Source organism: Parus major, chromosome 1 (assembly GCF_001522545.3).
Source record: "Parus major isolate Abel chromosome 1, Parus_major1.1, whole genome shotgun sequence".
Classification (NCBI taxonomy): domain Eukaryota; kingdom Metazoa; phylum Chordata; class Aves; order Passeriformes; family Paridae; genus Parus; species Parus major.
Window position 1 is genome coordinate 109,924,049 of NC_031768.1, and position 27,208 is coordinate 109,951,256.

The window sequence follows — 27,208 nt, forward strand, 5'->3', positions numbered from 1 at the left end:
CAAATGAAAACCAGCTACTCTTAATATTCCTAAAGCAAAAGACTTTGTAAGAGTACCCAAAAAAGTAATTTAGATCAAATCTACACATAATTTCCTTAACTAAGTTTAAAATACTGAAATATATCCACAGTTGTAATTAAATTTAAAACATCTTTCAAATTCAGCCATCATTCTTTTCTGCCTGAACTTCCACTACAACTTCTCTTACAACAAGCAACAGGAAAAATACTTTGTAAGAAAAGACTTTCAGACCAAGGCAGATCATTCTAGACCTGAAAACATTAGTGGGAAAGCTCCAAAGGCAACATACTCAGAAACTTTGCCCTTTCACTGAGCCATGGGCAAACCCCAGCTTGAAAGGCATTTGGCAGTGCAGAAAAGAAGCAAATGCTGCTGTCCCCCAGAGCAGCTCAGTCCAGACTGCTCCTGCCCTCAGGAGCAGGCTCTGCACTTGACTCAGGTGTGTTCCACACAGATGCTGACAGGGAGCTGGCAGCAGCTGGAAAAAACAATTCCACAAGATCTTTTTGTCTCTGCTTCCCAAACACCCCCTGAAGCCCCCATGAGCCCTTGTGACTGTTCACTGCAGGAATATTCAAGCCTGCCAAAAGCTGAGGGCCCTCACAACGTGCCCACACGCGCGCTGGGGAGGGGGGACATGCAACAACATCCCTGCGGATTCTGAGACCATTGCAACCTTCACCTTGCTTCCCCTGACAGAATTCCTGAGCTTGGGGAGAAGAGCCAGGACATTTACTGTGCAGTGAGGGGCCCTCCAGCACACCAGAGTTTGCATTTCTGCCCAGGTCCCCTTGAAATGGAACGTTTGGTACTGAAATATTTTCAAAAGAAGTATGGTATGCAAAGTCACAAGGGGAGCATATGGGCAGCCTGAGTTGCACATGGACAGGGAGGCAACCTGCTGCTCAAGCCAAACAACACAATGCCAGGGCCATTACTCATTTCATTGGCAAGCTGCTGGTTGCCTTCAAGTTATGTGACAAATTCTGGGGAATTGCTCCTTTTCGCTTCTGTTATCGATAGGTAAATATTTATACATATTTATAAGCCAAGTGGAATGATATATGTTGATGTATGACTGTGAATGATACATGTTTTTAAAATGTTAATGACTTCAGCCTTCTGTTCTAGGTGGCAAGTTAAATTGAGTAAATGATGTGGAAGGTCATTCTTGCTACCCACAATGCATGATTTTAACTTGTATTTATGTCCTTTGCCAAGAGGAAAATCTAAAAAAGTCCAATTTAAGTTGCTCAAGTATCCTATATACAGCTGGAAAAGAGAGAAAAACTAAGATTATTAAGTAATTGAATAGGATTCTGCACATTCAAAATGAGGAATATGCAGAAATTGCCTACCTACTTTTTTCTCAGAAACCTAAAAATAAATTATTTAGACAAGGATATTTTTTCTTGAATTAAATTCATTCTCATATCTTTATTTTGATAGATTCTGATTATAAATACAGCCTTTGCTAGGTGCCTGGCATGAAAAACAAACCTGCAAATTATGAATTTAAGTATGGCCTCCTTTGGCTCACAATAACTTTTTATTAAGAAAAAAAAATACTGTTGAGACAGTGAGTTTGCTTTAAATACCTATCTTCAATTTCCACAAAATTCCTGGTTTAGGAATATCACATTTCCTCAGATGAGGAGATTAGTAATATGAGTATACAAAACAGAGTAATACCAGAGTGAATAATCTTATTCTCAGAAGACCTTATTCCTTGCAGCTATATTTAATCCTCACAGGAATGTCATCAGAATCAAAAAATCTTCAAACCCTTACACAAACAAACAAACAACCCAAAGCAAAACAAAGGAAATGATAAACTAACTTTGCTTCCAATAGCAGACTCTTGCAAGTACTTTTTATTATTATTTCATCCTTGCCTCCACTAAACACATTTTAGTAGCAGGGATTTTTTATCATGATTATTTTTGCTGCCAAAATTTTCTGGCAGAAAAATCACAGACAGAGGGTAATGCTGTTTTAAGGCTTGCAACAGCTGCTGCATTGAAAAGCTATTTTTGTTTTAATCAAGAGCAACTCTGTACACTCAGGCACGTTACGCTTTAAAGAAAATTCCATTTGAGAGATTCAAATAGCTCGAGGTGCAGGACAGAGGTACTTGGAAAATCTGGCAGGTAGACAAGGAATTCTGCATGAGACAATTTTTGTATGAACTTCACAAAGACTCTTTAGAACCTGCTTCTTTCTTAGTGCAGTCCAGATTTCTAGTCTTAGTGCAATTATTTACGGGAAGTAGGAAAAGAATGAGGATGAAGATGGGGAAAAGATGGAATGGCCAAACCCAAGGCAGCTGTACCATGTACAAAGAACGACCTTGCTCTGTGTGGACAGAGCTGTGCATGATCTGTATGAAATCCATGGGAGTACTTACAGCCTGAAGGAAGCGGAAGGACAGCAGGGCACTGCCAGTTCCCCCCCAGGAGTGTCTGTCCTCATAATCTCCCTCCTCCAGCAAGAACTGATGGCCTTTGTAGCGTTCCTTATCATAGGCAACCCATCTGTGGCAGCCCCACAACAAAAGAGTAAGAGAAGTCAGTAAAGGCAAAACAACTGCACACATTATTTTCTCTGACCAATAAAGGGAGAAGAGAACACCCCATAACCACTAAAATGAGTATCACAGACCCAGCCAATGAACAAAGAAATGCTTGTCTGCAATCACAACAGGCACCCATGAGTGTTCTTTGTGGATCAAAATCCTGCCATGTGATTCTTTATCCAACAATAGTTGATTTATGTAATGCTTCTCCGTGTACCTCCTCCCAACATTCCCAACAGCAATATTTGGTACCACAGAGCCCAGGATGCAGCTAGATGCCAAAACTTTCAGTGATAAAAAAAAGCAAGCAGTCCATCTCTTCAGTGTGCTAATAAATGATGAGACCCTACCCTTGCTGGAGCTGGTGACAAAATTAACAGATTTCAGCAGAACAAGATTTCGCCTGCTTATATGTTTCTTTTTTTCTTTAATCTAAAAATGTATACATATAAACAGACAAGAAAACTGAAGATATAAACCATATTGCATATGGAATATGTTTTAGCAGTAAACAAACATAAATTTTCAAAGTATTTTCAACAAATAGATAAGGCTCAGTTAAAAGAAGGTGTTTCCCTATCAACTTCAAATCTCTAATGGATGTCAATTTAAAAAGTGCTTCCCCCTTCCTTTTTTCTTGTAAGCATTTCTTTCATTAAAGCTCCCTTGTAAATATTAGAACTGCTGTACAAGTTCTGTTGGCAGTGAAATTTGGCAGGCAGGGATAGCTTTACTCTTAGTACCATTTGGTATACATTAATTCAGCTGTTTAGGTTACCACAGCACTAAAAATAAAAGCTGCCACAACAGACAGAACAATGATTTTTAATAATCTGAGGCTTCCCAGATAGTGAACACACAATGCACTTATGAATAGATTATTCAAGTATTAACAATTAAGTTTGTTTTGAATTTAGTGCTCGTAGAATTCTGACAGCAGCCTGAAAAGATGTACGTTATTCCATCTTTATGCAGAAGTGGAAAATCCCTTCAGAAACAAGAGCAAGATTTCCTGAAAACTGTTTTATTACTGAAGTCTTTGGCAGAAGCAACCATCCTGCCTGCTCACAGCGTTGGGAGGGGGTGAAAGAACCACATGAGGGGTTGGTGGCTGGGGCTGAGTTTACCTCAGAGCATGGACCTGTGACACAGGTGTGACACTGTCCTCTCTGTGTGTGTGACACAGGGAGGGGCAGGGCAACACAGAATCCACCCAGTGCCTCAATTAATGAAAATAACAGCACATTCCCAATGCCAGGTAACATGCAACAGTGGGCAGAGGAAAACCATTAAGACAATAAAACAGTTGGTAGGTTTCAGAGGTATTAAAATGTCAAACTGAAGACTGACCACACCTACCCAAGGTCATTGCAGCAAATTAAGTAGTGACTATCAGAAGTATAAAGCAACACAAATTAAAGCTCTGTGTGAACCAAGTGGACTAATTTATTGGCATCCAAGTGGCAAACACTGACTTCACACCTTTCACACATTTAGCTTGGTAGGCTGATAACTGAAGAGCTGAAAATAAAACAAATACACACTCCCTTCTTTTCAAAACATTTCACCTGTGGAAGGCTCCAATTATCCATTAGTTAGCACTTCTAAGCATTTAGTTATGCTTCTCTATTTTAAAATAAATAAATATTAAAGTGAAATATACTCACACTCCACCAATTACACGTAGTGATCCAATTTCCTGAAACTCCTCTTCACTACCAAACAGTGCTGGGACAGAAGTGATGTTTTCTGAAAACTCTTTGGACCATCCCCCAAAGTGGGTTTTCTCATATATTATTATCTAGAAAACATGATGTCAAGCTTAATCCTTCTAAAGTAGACAAGAAGTCTTTCCCTGTACTTTGCTGAAGTTATTTCCATAGTTAACAGCCCCTTCAAGTTCCTCATCTACTGAATCACACAGATCAGCTGTTAACAGTATTTATATCTCTTGCAGCATGTATCAGAAAAACACCCAAGTTTTCATGGATTTGTATAATTAAAAGTTACCTAAAATGTTAATTTTTTTTTAGGAGGAGTTATAAGGAGCAATAGCTCTGGATCAGCTTTCAGCTCCTCAAGTCACAGAGGGATCATGGTCTCACTCACAATTCTCGTACTGGAATAGGGGCAAGGATGGAAGGGTCTAAGTCCTGTCCTCTTCCTCCCTTCCCTCTCCTTTTCTTTTTAAACTTGGTATGTTAAATGGGAAAATCTCCCCCAATCCCTTTATCATAACAGTGACTAATATGTCAAGTCAGAAAAACTCACTTTATAGCAAATTCACATTCTCCTAAATGTGAAAAACAAACTACTGGTACTTCTACACCTCATCAAACACTAAGTGAACTTGACAGCACTAGGGAATTTTTCTTGACAGAAAGCATTGAATAGTTATCAAAGATCACACACCAAACAAAAGAAAAGCAGCTTGCATAAAGATTTTATATTCCCAATGTGCTTATATTATCACTGCCCTCCGTGCTTACCTTGACATTCATTGGCATTTGCACCTTTAGTCCACCCTAAAACAGATGGGGGGGAAATAAGTTATTTATATTAAACTTGAAGTTCCACTCTGACATGTGTTTTATAGTACTATCAGAGCATGAAGTCTTTGCAATTGTATTCATCCCTTTCAGTACTGGCCATAGATTTCAAAAAAGGCTAGGCACGCTATAAACCTGACCTATAAACCTGTCAGTGCACTGACAAACCTCTAAGACTGGAAAGCAATTTAAAAGATATCCCTTCATGATCCAAAAATCCAAAGAAAATATTTGCTACGTGTTTTAAACTAATTGATACTGATCAGTTTTTAAAATTAACTTTGAAGGCTTTGTTGTATGTGTTTTGAATTTCTAAAGCACAAATGGTGCAATGCTAGATGAGAGAAAAAAGCAGGACAGAGAGAAAGCAGAGTCCAACATATTCATGTTTATGGTCAAAGAACAAATACAAGAAGTGCATCTTCTCTGGAAATGTGAGTGAATGATGGTCTGTGAGGGAAGAAGAGACTGACCTCACTTGAGTGACTAAAGAGACAGCTATTAGGTCTTAGCTCCTTATGGCTTTTAAATTTTCTGTGGGCTTGCTGTGTACACAGTAAAATTTGTGTTACACCCCTTCCCATTTCTCTCACATGCAGAACCAAGTGCTGTCCATCAATACAAAAAACAGCTGCACCCCCCCAGACTGGAGTGCAATCTGTGGTCAGAGAAATACTACTGGCTAATAAACTCCTTATCTGGTCTTTCACCCCCAGCAGACCCTAACCAAAACAAAAGAAAATCAAAACTTCAGAAAGGGCTTTTTGGTTAATTAATTAGTGTTGGATGCAATAAAATGAAGAGCCTTTCTTACTTGACCTCCTCCCAACAACAGCAGTTTCCCAGGAAGACATTGGAGGGTGCAGAAGCCCAACTAGTCACAGTGACCAAAGCAAACATACCACGGAGGATTAACCCAGAATGAACATCAGAGCCCATCAAAACCTTTGGGAAGCAACAATAAAAAAAAGGAAGGCACACAACTTATTAGGGAATTGTGAAGTCCTCACCATTCTTAGAGGACGCAGAGATTTTACATCTGCTGAAGGAATTTCAGGTGGTGAATCACATTCTTCCAAAACTGTCATTTCTCCCTTGTAATTCAAGTCAGAATAAGCAAGCCATCTAGAACAGTAAAGACAAATGACTCATTAAGTTCATTAATTAGGTTCCAAACACAAAGATCTTATTAAAATTATTTTCCTTTCTGTACTCATAGGAGCTAGATAATGTTTTAGACAGCACATCAAAACAAAGCTGTATTTAAATATGCTGGCAACATCACTACTAGGAAGATCTCAGATGCTTTGTCTTACTTCAAGCTAAATATAAATGAAAGAGAAGAAAATTACCAATTTGTTCACACACTTCAAAAAGCCAGCTTTGATTGTATACTCTATGAGTACACAAAAAAATAGTATTGATGATGAGATGCTTGCTCTGAATTTTACCCAAGAGTATCACCTTATGAATTAAAAGGCTTCTTACATCAATCCCGTGTCATTTTTTTCAGTGGAAGTTATTAAAGTACAATTATTTACAACAATCCTTTGGAAAGCCATTGTAATTTTTTATATGTGAGGATTAAAAATGCTGGGAGTGCTTCAAACTGTTTTAAATCAAAAAGAAAGCTGAATGTCAAAGCTGGACACAGGCTTAGGAGACCACACAAGGAATGGAGAAAGAGGCATGGAGCCATATGGAAAGTGATTTTCTTAAAACTACCAAGTTTTGTCAAAACTAGGACAGGACTCTGTTTTTAACTCCTTCACCATCCCAAGCTTCACAGGCATATTTGTGAGATTGTGGGAAGACTTGGTTCACATGGAAAGACAAGACACTTGTAACAGAAGAACTAAAGTAATTCTGCAGTTATTTATGGGAAGAGCTGCACAACTCCCAAACTTCAGGAACTGTGAGGTTTTGGCCCAGGGAACAACAGCCCATTCTGCTCAATACAGGGAGTTCTGGGCTACCCAGAGACCTGTGTCATACTGCATCATCTCCCTCCAGAATGCCAGGATACGGCTGTAGCTTGAGAAATGCTCGGATGATGTAACACTCATTTTCTGGTACTCAGCCACAGTGTTGTGGCTATAACAGGGTGGGTGACTTGGGAGACAGTATCTATTCTCCAGTGAAATAAAGGTTAATTATAGTTGAGTTGCTTCCTATATTAATAAAGCTACTCAAATATGGAATTACTGAAAACTTCTATGTCAGCAACTAGGAAAAAATGCCTTCAAATCAGGAGCCCACAGAGCACAATGCTGATGTCTAGGGCTGGGAATATTAAATGCATGTTTTCCAGTTTCCAGCAAAACCCCCCAAATATTGTTCATGTTGCTGACTGAGATTCATCCCCTGATATTACTCTTCTACCTGCTGGCAAAATGCTGCTGAAAAGGTTCAGTACTCACACTCCTGATCTGACTCTTATATAAGGGTTTTTCTCAACATCCAGCTCTTCTAAATTGGCAACTGCATCCTGTATGCAGATGGGAAATCCCTCTGTACTGCCAGCTGCCAGGCAGAACTCCACCTCTGGAATGCCACAGTCCTGTGGAAATGAATCAAAGGGTAATGTTTATCCACACTTGCAGACTCTGCCCCCAAACATTCGCTTTTTTGCCCCTTCTTCTCACCTTTCTCCAGGCTTCATATGATGGAAGGGTTTTATTCTTTTTTAAATGGAGGCTGGGTTTTTTATAAAAGCTAAGAGAAGTAAATTTCCAGCTCCCACTAATTTTCAATGGAATTTATGGCTGTCAGGTTACTTGCAAAAAGGCCAGTTTAAATATTCTCCGACAAAAGGACTGAACAGCATTACAACACTGACTTGTTTTTAAAAAGGCAATGCTTCCATAACACACAATGCATATATTAACTAAAACCTTCCAGAAACATCTATTACATTCCCACCTCCACCCCTCCACGACAATTTGATTCTGTAATGCAGAATCCAACTACAGTATCAAGCCATATGAGTTCAATTTTTTTGTTGTGCTAAATAAATCATAATTTTACATGAAGAAAGGAAAAAAAGATCAGCATTAGAAAACATCTATTCTGCTAAGTAGAAACTTTAGCAATTTTCCTGTTACCACAAAGCAACAACCTCTATTTCCTTACTGAAGGTTGACTACTGAGAGATGCCATGCTGGAGAACAAACTTGTTGGCTACATGCTCTTCTCTAGAATTTGCAGGGATTTTATTGCAGTATTTATATAACATTTTATTGCCAATTTTATATATTTAAATTTGCAGTATTTATATAACATGGATTGCCAGCTTTCTTCTCCAGCACGCACAGACACTGTGAAACAAAGAGGATTTTCTGCAAGTCCCTGTTTCAGCAGGGTGCTCTGCAGCAGTGGAAGGCAGCTCGTGAGTGCAGCTGCAGAACTTCACTTCTCAGTGATAACCTCCCAGAACTGTTCCCCTTGTCCTCCTGACCCACAGGACCATTTGCTTTAGGACAGAGGACTTGGGCAGCAGACAGAGATGTCCAGAATCCTAAAGGTGGCTGGAGGAAGATGCCCCCTGCACTAGAGAAGAGGGATAAGGAGCGGTCTCTGAGGGTGCCCCCAGGGAAGAACCTGATTTCTGGATTTGGTGAGGACCCAGGAGGGGCACACCATGACAGAGATCCTGCATGGACTGTGGCTTCTGAAAGGAAGAACATAGGAGCTTGCAGAGAAGCCCAGCAACAGGGCACAAATCCCTGGAAGTTACAGCACCTCATGTCATGCCAGCCCCTGCAGCGCTCTCCTTTCGCATGTGGGATTTCAGCGGGGTTTTCACAGGGTAACATCCCACTTCTTGGTTAGCACGATTTCTCCATTAGTTATTGAACTGTCAGCACTAAGTGTGGCAATTACAATGGATCCACTTCAGGAGATTGTTTCACTTTCCTCCTGAGACCTGAGGTAACACAGTCATACTGCCTTGGCAGCTCTCCCTCCTGCACAATCACGTTTCCTCTGCATTGTACCTTGCAAACAATGCTCACTCTTTGTTTTTAGAACAAAAACTGCAATACAGGAATTTTTATTTCCAGATTAACCAACACAGAAAAACTAGGAAAAAAAATCCTTCCAGTACAATGCTGCTTTATGAGAAAATGTTTAGGAATGCCATCCCTCAATTCTAAGGGTATTGCTAGACAAGATTTAAAAAAAATACAATTTTCACATGTATATATATGTTATATTAAATCAGTTGAGAAACATTTGAAGTCTGTGGAGTCTTTTTCTAAAAATATCTGATACATAAGAAGGCTGAATTCATAAATCCAAGAATGAGGCTTGATCCAGAAAATAGGAAGTTGCACCTAGAAGAATTCCACATATAATGATGCCAGACTTTTAATGGCTTCACATAAATTCTGAAACAAAGTACCTACAAGACCAGACAAGTATCAAAATAAAAGTATCTGCCTGCGGGCTCAGACAGAATATGAGATGGAGTATGTTTAATTTTAATTTAGGAGGCTTTTGTTTTTGTTTTTCATTTAAGATTGGAAAAGGCCAGTCTGTAAGCTCTTTTCAAGTCTGCTCTCCTGACTCTGAAGCTCCTGAGGCAGTCTCCAGCTCAAGTGATGACAAATGTACCAGGGTAGGTAAAGCAGAAGTACTCATAATAAAGTCTCTCCTATTTATCACCATCTCTCTCCAGCCAGATTCTGAGAGCAATAAAAAACCTCTACTCATAGTGATTGTATTTTTGTGCGTGTTCTAGACTAAGTCCACAAATTTCTTTCATAAAGTGCCACACAATAAACTGAGGTCTTCTTCAAAACCAATTCAAATATTTATTTTTAAAGGTGCTAACATGGCTGAGCAAGAAGTACATCCTATTTTCTAAGCACGCTTTTTTAAAGTCACAAATACACATTCTGCCTTAAATACGGAGTTCCATTTACTTGTACTGATGCACAGACTGCAGAAAATGGTAACATTCATTATTACTGTATGAGATAAATGCTATATATTTGCAGATGTACACTCTGTGCCACGCCATTAATTTATACAATTCAAGCATGCAAACTTAGCTCAGTAAATATTGGCCCCAGCATGTTCATATTTGCCTGAGCATATTTAACAGCCCTCATCACTTTCAGAGGCTCCTTTAAGATTCCCAATAAAGCCACCATCTCTATAAACAAAATGAAAATCATACAAATATGACAGCAGTCAGGTGGAGAACTAGATCCTTCAGTCCAAAGCCCTGTCATCTGCAAGGCGTCAAGATTTGGAAGTAAGATACACACATGCACAACTATTACCATGCAAAACTGCTACCACAGTATTTCAGCCCAGATCCCAAACTGGAAGGTTTCCTCCCTAAACCCAACCCCCAAACTGTGCCACCCCCCATCACAAGCAGTCCAAACTCACTTCATTCATTGTCCTACAGACAGATCAGGTGAAAACAGAACAAAAAACACAGCAAACACATAAGGCAGCTGTGCTCATTTCCAGTGATAATACACAATCAGCAAATGCTTAGGCAGGTCACAGCCCCCAGGCATCCCTCTCTGCCTTCCTTACTCTGTGCTGTTCTCCTCCCACCTCCACACAGTCATCCTGGAATGCCAGTGCCTTCCCTGGTGCTCTTTAGGGAGATGGGATGTTCACAAAGCACGTGGGACACCTGCAGACACCTCCAAAAGAGCAACATGGCCCACACCAGAAAGGTGAAAGCTCCTTCAGAGTAGCATTAACACAACCCTTAGGCCTTCAGCACTAATTCTTCCTCTTCAGTGGCATCTCTAACATTTCTCTAAGCCTGACCAAATCCTGCAGAAGTGACAGATCTAAAGCCTTCAATCCCCTCAAGGTGGTCTTGGTTGTTTATCCTTCTTCTGGATCTAGGATTACAGCCCTAGCAGCTCCAGCAGGGTTAAATAAACTCTGCACACTTAGGGCTTCTCCTGTTAGACCTGTCAGCTGTGGTGGCTGAAGTGATCAAATCAGCCTCTTTAACTGGGGTAGTTTTGTGTCAACAACAGGACAAAGAATGACTGAAGTCTGGTTTCTTAAGGGAAATACCAAAGCAAGAATAAGAGAAGAGCCTACTGCAAACCAGGCCTAATTAGTTCTGGTATTCACATGATTGCTTTGTAGTCTAGACACCATTTTACTTTAGATACACATTTTGTCTTGAGGATGCTATCTGCTTCTGGAGCTTCTTTTTTTTTTAACTGGACTTGTTGGTACTTCAGGCTTTTTTACCCATTCATAATTCTTGGTCCCAAGTGCTCCAGCACTGCACCACTCTTGTTACCACCCACCACCACCAAACCCAGCTACAGAACTCCACAGGGCTGGTAAATAAAATTATACAAAAGAAATAAATTATTACTGTCCTGTAAATACCAGCCAGCAAATGAGAAGCCATCTGAAGTCCTCCTATGGCATCTGACAAAGTAGTCCCTGCTTAAATTATTATCTTCTTTTCACCTGGCAAACCACACAAACAAAAGAAACACACCCTTCAAGTAATAGTGTGAACAATCCCATTACAAAGAGCTTTGCTTAAGGAGACTCCACAAGGAATCCAGTTATTCCCTGCCTAACCATCTTGCAGACAAGATTATAAACTGCTGTTTCAGATCCCTTGTCACCTTGCAAAGCAGTGGTTCACAAGACTATTCCAAAGTGGAGATATCAGGAACTCTTCTTGGCTCTTATTTCTGGGAATGTAACATTTAGAACCTCTGTGGGCTTCCAGACACAGATAGAAAAAAGCCCAACATGTGCAAAAAGGTCAAAATATATATTTATAGTAGGTCAGAGAACTGCCCTGGCTAAACAGACTGTATTGCAGGAGCTGCACTGAACCTGGGTGTGCAGGCAGACTTTGGCTCATTCAGCCTAGCCTTAGAGGAAATCAGTCTGCACATCATTTCAGACTGGTCTTCATTTTACTTTATTTTACTGGTCTCACAATCTGTTTCTTTGGAATCTCCTCCCCACCATTTTCTTGAAATTAAATACACATGGATACACCTAATGCATATCCCCAGTTAGCCAGGCCACAAGCTAACCAAAAAGCTTGTCACCACTTTCTTTAACTCTGTAAAAAGTTAACAGAATCTCTGCTTTTTGGGGAGGCTTGAAGCCAAATCAAGAGCAGAAAGCTACTGGCAGGCTGTTCTTCAGTCAATGTGCTGGTAAGAAAATAAAATATTAAATGTACCTCCTACAGTTTCCTTAGTAAAAATCCATTTTTCCTCTTCTTGGCAAACTGATTCCTTCTCAAATATTTAGCCAATGTTCAAATCTGCTAAGTCAAGGCAACTGAGCAGCCATTAAACAAAGATCATAAAAAAAAAACACTTGAAAAATTGGAGGACAAGCCAGACAACCTGGACACAGAGCCAGTATGGCCAAACTACCCAGGAGAAAAGACACTGACAGCCTATGAAGAAGAGAATGGCATAAAATACACAGATGAGCTGCTTAAAAAAGAATCCACTATTTGTCAAATAAAAACAAAGCCTATATTTTTCACAAAAATAAATAAATAAGGTATCACTGGGAAACTGCCTTCCAAAAGCAGTTCCACAGCAGCTAAAAAACAATCTAAAAAAGGATGGAAGCCTTCATGAATTAAGGTTTAGAGGACAAAACCTGACCTAGTGAAGGCATTAAACTCTCCAGCCATACCTGCTAGAGGTTTAATTTAAACAAGGAAAGTGCTGATTACTGAACTAGTATACAGTAACAAAGCTTTCCATCTGTGTTTATAAGTGAACCACAGACTGTAAGAAGAACAGAAGTCAAACCTATTTTAGCTGTACTTCAAAGGTTTTTATCAAGCATGACAAAGTTAAACACAGTATCTTTCCTATCCAAGAGTCTTCTTTCATACCCAAGACACATCCAGCTTCCCTTGGCTGTTATTGTGGAATACCTTAATTTAATTAGTTGTCTTCCACATTATTGATCAACATTAATATTACATATTATTGATCAACATTAATATTACATAGTCAAAGGCCTTTCATTTGTTTAGCTCAAATAAATCTTAACTTAATTATTCTTGCCTTTAGTCAGCCTCTTTTGAATGAATTAATTTCTAGGTTTTTTAAGATAATGAAAAAGCATTTCTAATTGTTACAACATTATGCCCCTGTAGTGAGGACAAAAAGGCTATCAGTTTTAAAATGACCTCTAAACCAGCAGAGAACAGAGAAAGCACTTTACTGAAAATCTTTCACATTGTGATACAAATGATAATTCCCTCAGAGCAAGGGCCACTGCCCTGTGAGTAAGTGGAATGTTATAGTGAACAACGAGACCAGTAAGTCGTCTTAAATCACAAGATCTGGAAAAAATATTCCTCATTCACTGAATAACAATGGATGCATTATATTTAGTTTTAGACAATTGATTCTTATCTTTTCAACAAAAAGCCTTCTAAACTGATGGCTGTAGGCAGAGCCACGTGCTGTAGGTGTACCACTGGTCCAAGTGGAAATTCTACAGACGGCACAAAAGCTGTAGAGGGAATGGCAGCAGTTTTTGGAGGCTACACTGTACAGACAGGATTGGAAACACAACTAGTACTGAAGCAAGATCCATACAGACACAGCAGACAGCTTAAGATAAAAATTTCTTCAAAAATATGAATTGATTCCATTTAATTTCAAATAACTGGACAGGCAAACATCTAAAAGCAGGGAAGCCTGTGTCACATGAGAGTGGTGTCAAAGAAACATAATCCACCTGCTCATTGACTCAGGAAGAAAGGGAAATTAAGTGCAGCAAAAGCCTTGGAATTTATCACCTAGAAAGTGAAAAAAATGAGTCACAGCAAATTTGAATAAAGTCAGGAACACCACACACACATTGTCCATTGCTGGTGACCAACAAATCAACTATTCATGTGAGAATATTGTGGAGAGAGTCTGTACCTTTGTTACATGTTTGATTGAACCAACTGTGAGGTTTCTTCGATGATATTTTATGCCTGGGAGATCCCAAAGATGATCCAGCATAACTTCTCCTTCTTCCAGTACATGTTTTCGACCCTGGAACTTTGGTTTCTCATAAAAAATCCAACTGCAAAAATGATAAAATGAATTGAGTTGTTGCTAGTAGAGCACAACTGATGGAAAGCCCAGGAAAAAGCTCTTCTTACTAAGACAAATATCATATTTTTCTTATGCTATCCCTCAGTAGTCACATTCACTTTGGTATTGTAAAGTAAAATACACGGTTCTTCTCCAAGACAAAATCTAAAATAAAAATATAGCTAAATTACAATGTGAATGAACAGCCTTATTTTACTTGGATAAATATATTAACTGTCACATCAAAACATGTCCTGTTCAGGCAGACACTATAAAAGGCATAAAACATGCTAATAATGGAATTCAGCACTTCCTAGGATGTGAAAGGAATGTATGCAAAACCACACAAGGCTGCCTCAAAACTGCATAAATGTGACATGCATGGCTGACAGTCAGAAACATTCCCTGTAAGCTCCACCAAGTAAATTCCAATGCAACAACTGACACAGACCTGGCCCCAGCTTCCCAAAGCAAATTGAACAATACTTGCAAACTTAAAGGTCCTTGTATATATCCCTCTGTATTCACATTCCTTTCAATGCCACATTAAAACTAGCAGCTGAGAATGTCCATTTCATGGTCCTCTAGCAGCAGCTACTGTGTAATGAAACTGAGCTGTAAAAATACACATTTTTTTAAATACACATATTTCTAGTCATGATTATGGCTGCACTGGATCAGCACTTCAGGCAAGAGCTCTGAACTCACTTGTGGCTCTATTAGAAACTTTCTGTTTGAAGCTAGCTCCCAAGAGAAACAATTATTTTTTTTTTTTTTAGTGCAGCATTTAAAGCCTTGCTTTATCCTTTTTTCATTGGTATCAGTCTAACAAAGCAAGAAAAAGACACTATTGCAGATGAGACACATGTCATAAATAAAAGAAATAAAAATACAAGAGGAACACACACACAAGTCTTTTGGAAAGACTGTTTAAATATGACCCAGGTTTCTTACCATCCTCTAATAATCCTAAGTACTGTTCCAGTGGGAAAGGTCCATGATGAGGCATCTAACACATCAGAATGAACTTCCTGTTTACTTTTGTTGTCACAAGTATCATAAATAATAATCTGAAACAATACACAATGCATGCAAATGAGGGCCCATTTCAACACAGAGCACAGATAGTTATTTTTTTGCTTGCAATTCGTGCCCACTCAGTTGAGAGGCTACACAGTTTCTTCCCATATGAAACACTCCACTCAATGAAAGCAACAATTGCTGAGAAAGACAGCAAAATTACTAGTGGCAGGATTTTAAATAATACATTCTCACTATTAGCATGGGGAAGCACATGCTATTAATGCATAAAAACACAGAAAATTTGACTAACAACTTCAGATGCTTTCCATTCAAAAATTACAGTATGACAAATTATTCCACGTATCATATTGATTTATGTGACACAAACTCTGCTTACCTTCCCTGGTCTTGGGTTGTATTTGAGACTTGCCCTGTCAATGAGGTTCTGAAATTAAAAGGACATGGCAAACAGCTATTAACAACTAAAACAGTGGCACAAAGCATGAGCAGATTATTCTGGGTCCGCTATTCCTGTACACGCAGACACAACTGTCTTTAGTGGAAATAAACAAGATTCGTTTCACTGCCATTCCGAGCTGGTGTAAATTATTTAACAGGATCAATCAGCAGAAAGCAGCATGTGCTAGAAAGGCAGAGCTGTAATGGAAGTTACAACCTTTACAAATGTATTACCCCTTCCCAGCAAACAATAAACTGCATTTCTTAACAGAAGAAAGAACAAAAGACACATCTAACAAAGACTGGAATATTCCCAACATCGTGGAAAGACTTCTTCAGTTACACACACACACTTGGTCCATGTGGCACTTTCAGATTCTAAACATGAATTGCAAGAACTGTTTCCATACCCTCATTTGCCACTGCTTTAAGCAAACTAAAAAAAGAAAATGTTAATCTATGGAAGCAGCTATGTTACTTGCTAACTGAGCTATAGTTTGTAGAAGACACTGTGGTGAAACAAAGAGCCCAGTAAACTGACATTTTTTTAAATTATTTTTTTTTGGACAAGACAGTTCTCTTAATCTCAGAAGTGAATGAAATAAAATAACAATTTTCATATAAAAGGCAATTTTATCATCTTCAGGTTGAAATGTCCTTAACATGGAGAAGTCTGTCTTGTGCTATTATAGAGACTTTTTATTATGCATATTTCCCTATTGTACCTTCTCTTCACAGGTTCTGTTTTACAATTAAATCGATTTCACCTGTGTGCTGAACCAAGACTCATACCTTTTAAAAATTATTTTATCAGAAGACTTTTTATTTAAACTATGACATAAAAAAGCCTAATAACCTCTGATTAAAACTTTTGATTACTTTTATGATAAAAACTTACTTAAAAGGTAGCAAGGAGGATAGGGAGGCAGCAACTTTGAATCTGGGCTAATCACTTTGATTATAAATATCACGTGACATGACATCTTACCGCTGACAATTCTCCCAGTTTTGGCACGGCGCTGTCTCGAAACCAACGAATCTTTGGCTGCAGCATATCCTGGAGAATGCTTCCAAAGCTGCTCCTCTTTTCAGAAGAGCCTCTCCTGGCAGATTTCAAGTACTGGTAGTACACACTTGTAGGAGGTTGTGTTACAGCAGCATCAGCTTTCTCTGGAGCTGGTTTACAAGGTGTCTGACTGGGAGGAGACACATCTGGAAACTGTTCTGGTTGCTCCTGGGAGTCAAGCTGTTCTTCAGAAAGAAGAAATGATTGCTCAAGGAAAGATCTGCTTTGGTCATTTGATTGAGGGGTTGCTTTAAAATTCCCTCTGCACTGACTGGAAAGGCAGTTGTCTTCTCTCTCAACATTGAGAATATTTTCCTTATATGAAGATTCTTCCTCCTCTTCCTCCACCCCGTCCTCCTCATCCTCTTCCTCTTTGCTGAAGCGAGCAGTGAACTGCAAGCGCTCGGACACAGACTGGAGGAGGGAGAGCACAGAAGTGTGGTCAGAGCTGTCTTTGGAGACTCCCCCAGGACGGCTTTCTGGAGACACATCCGTGGACAGCACATCTTCCTGGGAGCTGTCGTCCTCGTAGATGGGAGACAGAGAGAAAGGATAAATTCTGTAGCGCTTGGCCTCCACACTCAGGAACGACTCTGAGCCTCGGCTCTCCGCTGCTTCGTTCACCCTGCTGTCCTGCCCATAGAGACAGACTGACTCCTGCTTATTCCTTGCTCTGTCACACCTTGGATGATCTGTATCATCTGAAGGAAAATCAGAAGGAGAAAGAGAACCAGTTTGCATCTCACCAGCTGAGACAGATTTGTTCTCAGTTTGAAGAGCACCTTCATAAATGATGGTAAAAGAACTGTTTTCCCACTGTTCAATTAGTGGAGAAGAGGCCAAAAGTTCTGTTGGTTCCTTCATGCCATTGCTGCAGTCCAGGCCGTTTTCTTCGAGCTGATAATTTCTCTCAGTGTCATCCTGACCCTTCATTTGTGCCTGCTTCAGATCCTCATTATTCTGGGCAAAGACTGTGTCGAAGCAGTGTTTCCTTTCACTGCCCTCTCCAGGAACAGACACTTCAGGTACCATGGACTGTGTATCTAACCCAGTATTGACCTCTGCTCCCTCATTTGCCCCTTCTGCTAGTTCCTCTCCACTCTCCACTGCTGCTTTTATTTGTACTGGTACTTCCTCTGCAGCCTCTCTCCCACAGTGTTTGTATAGACTGCTCTCTGCATTGCTTTCCAGAGACATCTGAGGGCTGCTTTTATCTTTGGAGTCACTCTGCAGCCCAATACATTCTTCACCATGCATAAAAGATGACAAATTATCGCTTACAGCTGGCAGCAGTGTGCACTCTGGCATATTTGTATTATTGCATGAACCTTTTGACTGCACTGGCAAAAGTGTTTCTTCAGTCACAGCAGCATTTCTATCTATAGAATGTAAAGCTCCATCAGATTTTCTACTTATTGCTGATACTTTGCCACACATTTCTGCTGCAGCCACATGGTCACACACCTTTCCATCGTGCCTTCCTTTTGCTGGTGTCAGAAGATGTGATTCTGGCCTTGCTAAACTGCCAGAGGGAAGAAATCCATTTGTTTGACAATTAATTGCATTATTTGGTACCTTTTCACCCCTTTGGGGCCAGCCTATGCCATTTTCCACACAATCTGGAAGCCAAGGAGGACCTGAACAACCTGCCTTTTCACACTTTACAGTCTGAGCTTCATCCATCTCTGTTGGTTCCTGAGTGTTGGCAGGAAACCTCATATCCAGACTTAAAGTCTTTGGAATTTCAGCCTCAGGTTTAGGCTGAACCTTCCCAGAAAGCCTTTTCCTCTCAGTGCCTTGCTGCTGACTGGATGCCAGTTTTTGTATGGCTGAGTTAATGACCCCATCAACTGTTTCTTTTGCTCTTAGTGCTAGTGCCGTTTCCAGGTCAATTTTATCAGGGATGCAAGAGAGTATCTTTTCATCTTGATTATTTGTATCCACTCTTTCCTTTCCTGTAAACAAAGATGAGCCTCCTGCACCGGTCTCATTAAAATCTTTTAATGACTGCACAGCTGACTGGATTTCTCCTGCTGCCAGCTGTACACTTTCAGCCTTCTGATAATTTGCAATATCCGTACTTATTAAACTCTCCTTGCTCCCACAAAGCTGGCAGACACCAAAGCCTTCCTTTGCTATTATTTCTTCTGTAGCCAAGTGTAAAACCAAGTCCACTATTTCTTCAGCTTTCTTCAGCAGAACAGCAGCATCTGGGAAAGAACAATGTTCTTGTCCCTTCACATCGATATCTCCCCATCCTGTCCCAGAACAGAGCCCATTTGCCTGGGCAGGTGCAGCAGCTCTTTGGCCAGAAGGGGCTTCCAAGGGAGCAGAAGCACCAGGAATCACCTGTCCCACAGCATCCCCACACACGCTCTCAGAACGGGCTGGCACGGATGCAGGTTCCAAAGGTTTCATGGGACAGATGGGTGATGGCATTGCCTCTGCCAGGACACTGCTGCCAGCCTGCTGTGTGGAGAAGGCCTCATCTGCCCCATATCCAGCTCTGTGACTGGAAGAATTACCGTTCCCCTGAGCAGTGCTGGACATCTCCGAGGCAGAAACAGGAAGGTTGGAGGATTCTCTGGATACCAGAGGAGCGGGCCTGGAGATGCAAACAACCTCTGCATCTACTCCATCAGCAGACCTATCAAACACAGGAGGAGTAATCTCAGATTCCAGGGAATTTGCTGGGTACAAAGTTCTCAGGTCTCCTGAGCAAGGTGGCAAGGTGGTCATCCTGTTCACAGGGGTTATTCTCCCAGACTCTGCAGCTGAAAAAATAAAGCTGTCCTTTTCAGAAGCAGCAATCTGGCCATTTTCAGAGTTAGTGGCAGAAAGCAGCATTTTTTCTTGTTTGTCAGATGAAGAATCAATTACTGTGGGTGATAGCCCAGGTTTATTGCAGTTTTCCTTCTTGGAAGAAAAATTAATACACCCATTTTCAGAAAAAGGTGGAGATTCAGAAATTAAGTCTACATCATCTTCATGGGTGAAAGCAGAATGGCTGGTCAAAGGCTTTCCTTCAGATCTCAAGGCAGAATGAGGAACCATCACAGAGGTAGACTCATGGGTTGGAAGCCCTGTCAGGTCATCAAAACTTGTTTTCACACTTTGACACCCATGTGCACACTTTGACACAATGGCAAGGTTTTCCACTGCAGCCTCAGAAAAAACCTTCATTGTTTCCTCACTCTCCATTCCTGGACAGGGAAAACCAATCTGCTGTGTGGAGGCATCCTTAGAATTCTCCACATGGATTAGCCTGTGACCATTTTGTACATGCACTGCTTTCCCTGACTCACTCAGTTCTTCATTACAAGTCCCCCTGCCCATGACTGTATCTTCATCATGTCCAATAAATGGCACTGGAGAAGTTAGATTGCCTGTGGCCAAGCAGTTTCCTGCTTTGGATTCCATGCTGAGTGAAGGAGATACTTGTTCATTAAAAGGAAAAAGAACAGTAGCAGGAAAGTTCTGTGGATTTTGCTCTCTTTCCACAGCTGTCACAATTTTCTGTGCATCACCTTTTCTTGGATCACCACCTTTATTGTCACTCCTGGTGTGCTGATCTGCTTTCTGCTGAAATGTAGTGGTACTGAAATGAAGCCTCTGGACATCCAATGTTTGCTCTGAGTGATTATCCACTTGATGATTACAGCACAATTCTCCCTTCTCCATCTGCAGTTCTTCATTAACTGTCTTGCTTTTTGACTTGGGTGAATGCAAACAGTCATGCTGTATTTCTTTTGGGGACTCCTTATTACCTGCTTTACTACAATAATTTTCTTTATCCAAGTTAGAAGTGGCATTTTTGTCTGTCTGAAACAGAGTTTCTGTTTTCCCTGGCAGTCCATCTTCTTTTCCAACCAAATCATTTGCAGAACTGACTTTAAGGGAAAGAGTACTCTGGGAAGTGGAATTGGTTAGGATCCCACTGTTTCTACCACAAAATGGCAATAATGAATCTAGTGAAAACGTCCTTTTTACTTTTGTTGCAGCTAAAGCAGGTGTATTTCTTAAGTGTAACTCATGACAAGATTCATTGGATGAAGTTCTGCCCTTTGCAGTTCTTTCATGCCTACTTCTGCCCAAGCAATGCTGAGCTTGACCAGACTGTTTGCTTCCCACTCTAACCACAGAAGAATTTAACATGGCATCATCTTGGTGATCTTCACCCTCATCTCTTCCATTTTCTCCTATTAGGCATTCTGATTTGCTAGACAGATTTGTTTGGACTTCACCATTTTCTTTGACTGCTGAAGCATTCCTGTCCTCAGGCCTTTTTTCTCCTTTTCCAATTTCTGATTGATTCCTCAGGAGCTGCCTGATCCTTGCAGAACCCCGGTACGTTGCGTATGTGACTGCGGGTGCTTCGGGCTTCCGTCGTGTCTGCCTGGAACAAGCATCACAAATATCAGCAAGGACAGACAGTAAATTGCTGGTATGATAATAAAGCTTAGCACTAGCTGTAGATGATGTAAAATACTGGTTTACTCCACAGGTTAGCACAAACTGCAGACTGCACTCAACACCTCCTTCTTCTGCTCAAGACACATTCGTGTGACAAATGATATGGACACCAGCTTTTACTGAAAAAGGCAGCTTAAACTATAAGTAAAAATCTAGATGTTGGCTTAACCAACTTCTATAATTTATTTTCTACCAGACAAGGGAATTACTACTGGCAAGTGTCACTGCAAAGCAAGATTTGCAGAGGCAGAAATAATCATCCTGTTTTGAAGATGTTTGATGCTTCTAAAGCAGGTCTGCATGTTAAAACTGAAGAAAATTTACTGTACTTATGCTCATTAAAATATTGAATTGAAATTTAAACTTTTACTCAAGCTCTCAATATATTGTCAAAAAACAGGATGAGGAGAAACAAAACATGTGGGAAAAAGAAGTATGTAACAGGGGATGCTTTTTTGAACCACAGGGTAGTAAGGAAAGAGATTGAATGGAGACTGGGTAAGAATGAAGACTCTTGGAATGCTGGAAGGAGCACCAACAAAATGGGAAGATCAGGAAGGTGATGAGGAATTGATAAACTAGCCATTTGTTAGTCTTAAATTTAGCAGGAAAAACATTGAATGCAAAAACTAAGAAATTAAAGAATCACCACAGGGGACTTGTGATCCTGCACCTTCATTGCTCCTTCTCATAATACTAAGAGTAAGTTCAGAGCCTGTCACTTCCAATTTTATGAAGAAGCAGTTTTTCTCCTTTCTTAAAAACTAGGAGACATCACAAATACCTTTCTTTCAAATGCCTCTCTCTTTTCCCCCTATTTTTCTGCCTGTTAAAGAATTCTTGCAAAAATCAGTCACTGTCAGTTTCTCAATTCTTCACTTTAAGACAAAGTAGATGATCAGACTAGACTTAACCTCCCTTCTGCCTCAGCCTCCGCTTAAACTAAGAAGAAACCCTTTCAAGGTCTGCCTTATATCTGCTAACATAGGGAATGCTGGAATCAGCCATTCAGCTGTCTGGAAAATTGTCATACTCACTTCAGGAGACTCTCTTGGGCAAAAATAACAACAAAAAAAGGTGCTGGCTAAGATTTTGATTTCTAATATAAAAACATTGCAATATACAAAAAGAGGTTAATAGCTTCTAAAAGCTCTTTGCATCTTCCCCCATTCGTTCAATTTGTTTAGAAGTTGTTACAGCTCTAGAGTTGAGAACAAATAATTTAATTGAGAAATAATAAACTTACTAAGGAAAGTGAAACATTTGAGTATCGTTGAGTAACTGGAACTTCAAATATTATCTGCATGGATTCTGAGTATATATTCTCTCAAAAGATATATAAGAATATTAAAATGGAGTGGATTCACCAGTCTAAAAATAGAATCTCTTTTCTGTTGAGATTTTAGAGGCCAAGATTGTTATTTCAGTATTAATTATATTTTGAAGAGAGAACTTGATGCTATTTAAAATCACAAGTAAAGAATACACACAGAATACAAATGAACTAAATGTGAAATTATTCATATTCATAAACATTAAAAAAGAGATATAAACAGTCATTTATATGCATGTTTTACACTGTCAGGTACCTTTAGGCTAATGCCAAAATACATTAATATGGGAACTCAGACTTCGCAAGAACTTGAAAATTCAGTTTGTATTGGGATTAAATTCACTGTCATCTCTGATGGAGCAAAATCTCAGTGTAGGGTTTGTTGGCCAGGTATACTAAGTCACAGGGGAAATAGGAAAGTCCTGTATAAATAGCACATCTCCCAGCTTGCCAAGTTAGATGCCTGCATTTAGTCTTCTATAGCACTAGCTTGGTTTCCAGAGATACCAGCAGTGGTAGCTGCTAAACATCACACACTCCATTTGTTAAAACAGCTGACTTGAGGATTCACAACCCTCCAAAGAAACATAAACATTTCTGAGTGATAAAAACCAAAACACAGTGGAGAAAAAGGGTAGTAAAAAAAGAAAAAAACCAAAAAACCCCCATCATTTTCCACAGAAAATTTTATTCTAATGTTTTCTAAAACTCCAGAGATCCTAAAAATGTGAGGAGAAGGATCTGTTGAGTTCTGCAGCACAGTGTATTTAGTCAGCATCAGTCATAGTCATACTAAAAATAAGTCTTAAGAATGTAAGACCTGATCATGCTCTTATTCAGAATTAACCTCACTGAGTAACCTTTCCTGCTTTAAATAATCACTATTAAGCTTTTACAAACTCCACCAGCTCCTCTCTACTTTGGCAACTTCAAAAATAAAAGTTGTCCTACAAGTGCCCTGAATCCAGATGAAATTTATTTTTAAAAAAAAAAGCAGTACACATATTGACACCATTTCTCAAAAATGAAAAAGAGTTTTTATGGATTCTTAAACATATCAACTGTAATGACACGTTTGAAGTGAGCATATAAATGATACTGTAGGATGCCAAACACTCATTTTCACCAAAACCAAGGCATGGCTATGAATAAACAGCTTGACAAGAATTAGCTTTTACTGAGTGTCTTTTATATCTTTTTGTCTAATTTATTTGAATTATTCTATATGCGTTTTTTCTCTATTTTTGTGTGATATCCAGTGGGGAGAATTCAGATTTATGGACAAACATGTGGTGAGAACCAGTATTCCAGAAAAAACGTGGAACACTTTTTTCCAGTTGTCTCCCATGCCCAACTTTGCCTTTTCATGGGAACTCAGAAATTCTGAAACCCAAAGCATCCAGATATGGGATGAATAGATAAATTTTACAGGATGACAAGGTGAATCCAGCATGATTGGGTTCTGTATCTACACTGATTGGAACTACATATCCCCCCAAACCAATATTTATTATGGATGGTCAGACAAAAAAAAACAACAAAAAAACTCAGAAGTTTTTTTTGCCTTTGTGATTTCTCCCAATTCTTTTTGCTCTCTGCTTGTCTTCTGAGAGAATTTTATGCTCCAATTGATCAATTTGAAGTCAGCAAGACTGCAGGCCATTTGCCCTTTGGAGAACTGTGCACAAACCCAATCCTGAGGAGCACTGGCTCCAGCCCCACTTCAGCTGCAGAGCCCCAGCCTGTGCCAGTGTCTCCCAAAACGCAGCTCTGCTCTCCTGCAGGCTTCACTCTACCAAGACTTCTGTCAGTGAGCTCTGCTCTCAACCAGAAACAACCTTTCCTCCACAGATAGGGCAACTTCAGGGTCTCTGCCCTTTGGTAAAGAATTTGCTGCTCAGCAAATTATAAAAATTATAACATATATAACTATAAAAAAATTTACCAGCAGACCTTTTAGTCCTAATGCATTTCCTCTCAGACCACACAGAAGCATGTTCACTCTGAATGCTCCCATGCAACAAGAAGACATTTAAAAAATGAAAACCCGTGTTCCTATGCAGCATCAGCAACTCAGCTGTAAGTCTTATGAAACAAATCTAGAAGCAGGCTGTGCCACCAAAAAAAAAAATCTTCTGGAAGTGTCACTAGAGACCTGTTTCATTTCTGATCACCAAAATAATACATAATTTTGAAACTTACCTTAAAAACTCTTCCCAAAATTTTTTTTTTCAGCTCATGTGAGGATGCAGATGAAAGCCTTACTATACAAATAACCCAGTGTATATTCTGTCACATATTTAAATTGTAGAAGATTCCTTCTTTCCTGTCCTCACAGGAAGCTATTCAATTCCCTGTAAAGCCTTAAATCAGTTTCACAAAAGACTTTGACAGCAACAAGAGAGTATGTCAACATGAGTTACATTAAATTTGTCAAAAGTAGGTGCTTGTAGATATTTCTTCTATTGTGAAAAAGATATAAAAAGTTAAAGGGGGACTAACTCAAGGAGGAGAGGGGAACATGTTCTGACATTTTATATGACAGACATCTTGTGTAACTTGCCCAAAGTGGCAGTGGTTATAAAACAGAGTTGTTGATTTGGAAGGCCAGAAGCAGGAGGAAGCCTGCTACCTTAAATGCCTCATTCCAGTGCACCCATAAAGAACACATTGTTTGCATTTTTTCAAGTGCTCTCCATTGAGATGGCAATCCCTCTAACCCTGTTTGTGCTGTACAGTAATGCAGAAAGGAGAGAGCCCTACACATTTCCTAAAAGGTGCAGGAAGACCATGCAGGCTGATAGAGCATCTCAGGTCCCCAGCAGCACAGTTCATCTGCACAGCAGGGCACTGCTGCCCAGCCTGCCTCTCCCAAAACATGCCATGGTGAATTTTCCCCTCATACCTCACTCTTCCAGGTATTTTTCTCCCCAGTCCAGCAGTCTGCTGCTTTTACAAGCATATCCATGCATGCAAAATTCCCTTGATCTCTTCTCATAGACCCCACAGAGGGAGCTACCAGAGGGATCTGCAGGCTACAGGCTGAAAAATCACTGATCTAGATTTGGTACTTGGCTACCTCTCCCTGACCATCTTAAAATTACACTGTTGTTTATTTAAATCTTTTTCCACTTAGCTTTCATTCCACTGTACAGTTAACTGATAGCTTTTTAAAAAAATATGTTAAGGTACTTCATCTAGAAGCAAGCGTCTTAAAGTCACATTGAAACACCCAGTGGAATCCAGCTTAGTCAGCCAGCTGGTTCCTATGCTCATGGTAAGATATTAATAAATGGGAAAAACAAAAGACTAGCTGGAAAAAAGACACTGTGGGCTAACTGAATAGTTGCCATACACAACTTAGATGAAAGAAAAATTTTTAGCCAGAGGGGATAGCTTCATGATTTAAATCTGCAGTCTGAAATATTTAATGTCCTGGGACGTCACGATGTATGTTTGAAAAGGTCAAAAGTTTGATTGAACACAGTGATTTACACACAGTTGATTCTGCAGGAAATTTCAAAGCTAATGTTCCATAAGGGCAATTAAGAGCCAACGACAATTTTAATAAAAGCAAACGCAGTCCCTGTGACCTTGGATGGAATGTTTTTCCTTCCCCTTGCCCTTTAGGATAGTACTTCTTGATTATCTCCCACATCTGGGAAAACCTATTCTTTGAGTCTGAAGGAAGACAGCACACATCAAGGCTGACCCAAAACACCAGAAGCTGCCAGACCAAGACCAGCTCAAAGGGCCTGGGATCACTCCTAGCTCTTCCCTGCCCTGTTTTCCCAGTACCTGGCAGCAGCCAGCCTTCCTACCCCATACCTGTGGGAACTATGCTCACCTGCTGCCCCTGCCTTTTCCTCTGTCACACTCAGGTGACAGAGTTCGGGTGTCTGGGACTTGCCCCTCTCAGGGAGCAGGGACAAGCAGAGCCGCTGCTGCTGCTCACTGGTGTGCAAGAGCTGGGCACAGCAGTGAGGGCTCCCCTCAGTTTCTCATCTAAAGGCTGAAGAAAACCACTCCTCTTGGCCTCTTCTGAGATGTAATGAAGAATCAAAGCCAGGGCATCCCTTAACCCTCCTCAAGCAAGAGTGTAGCTTCAGGTGTGGTAGGGAAAGCAAAGGGTTTGACTCAGTTGAATATATTGCACAGCTGAACAACCCTGCTAAAAACCAAAAATTCAGTGGAAAAAACAATCCAGTGAATTAGTTTTTGACTTAATTTATTTAGCTCCATTTTGCATCACACATCTGTTAAGAATTACTCTTAAAATATAAAGTTTCATTCTTCAGAAACAAAAAGATCTTTGCTTTGGCACCAAGAAGAACTTTTCCTTTGGACCACATCCCATCTCTGGGTAGGCACCCCTCTCTGGCAGGTAGAGAAATGCTTTGGGGCCTGCATTTCTCCCACAGCACAGCCCTGAGAGCAACAATCCTCCACACTTCACCCAGGAAATCAGGGGCAGGATGATCCTGCTCCTTCCCTGGGACAGCTTTCTAATTTTGGGTGGTATTTGGTTGACCTGCAAGGGTGGAGCTGCCCAGGTAGTTTATTCCCCTCTCAAGTGGCAGCAAGTCACTGTCAGCAATGACTCCCTGTCCACCTGAGTACCAGCAA

At 40.1% G+C, this 27,208-nt stretch overlaps 1 protein-coding gene across 1 annotated transcript in view; it reads right to left on the minus strand.

Annotated features, from left to right (window-relative positions):
- CRYBG3 (crystallin beta-gamma domain containing 3) overlaps positions 1 to 27,208 on the minus strand; it is an 81,935-nt gene that overhangs the window by 22,980 nt on the left and 31,747 nt on the right. Inside the window, exons 4-12 of the mRNA XM_015620380.2 lie at positions 16,699 to 21,172; positions 15,649 to 15,696; positions 15,183 to 15,298; positions 14,070 to 14,217; positions 7,566 to 7,705; positions 6,156 to 6,270; positions 5,086 to 5,121; positions 4,264 to 4,397; positions 2,429 to 2,555 (exon numbers count right to left, since the gene is read on the minus strand). Of these exons, the coding sequence (XP_015475866.1) occupies positions 2,429 to 2,555; positions 4,264 to 4,397; positions 5,086 to 5,121; positions 6,156 to 6,270; positions 7,566 to 7,705; positions 14,070 to 14,217; positions 15,183 to 15,298; positions 15,649 to 15,696; positions 16,699 to 21,172 (5,338 nt within the window). The remainder of the gene's footprint in view (positions 1 to 2,428; positions 2,556 to 4,263; positions 4,398 to 5,085; positions 5,122 to 6,155; positions 6,271 to 7,565; positions 7,706 to 14,069; positions 14,218 to 15,182; positions 15,299 to 15,648; positions 15,697 to 16,698; positions 21,173 to 27,208) is intronic.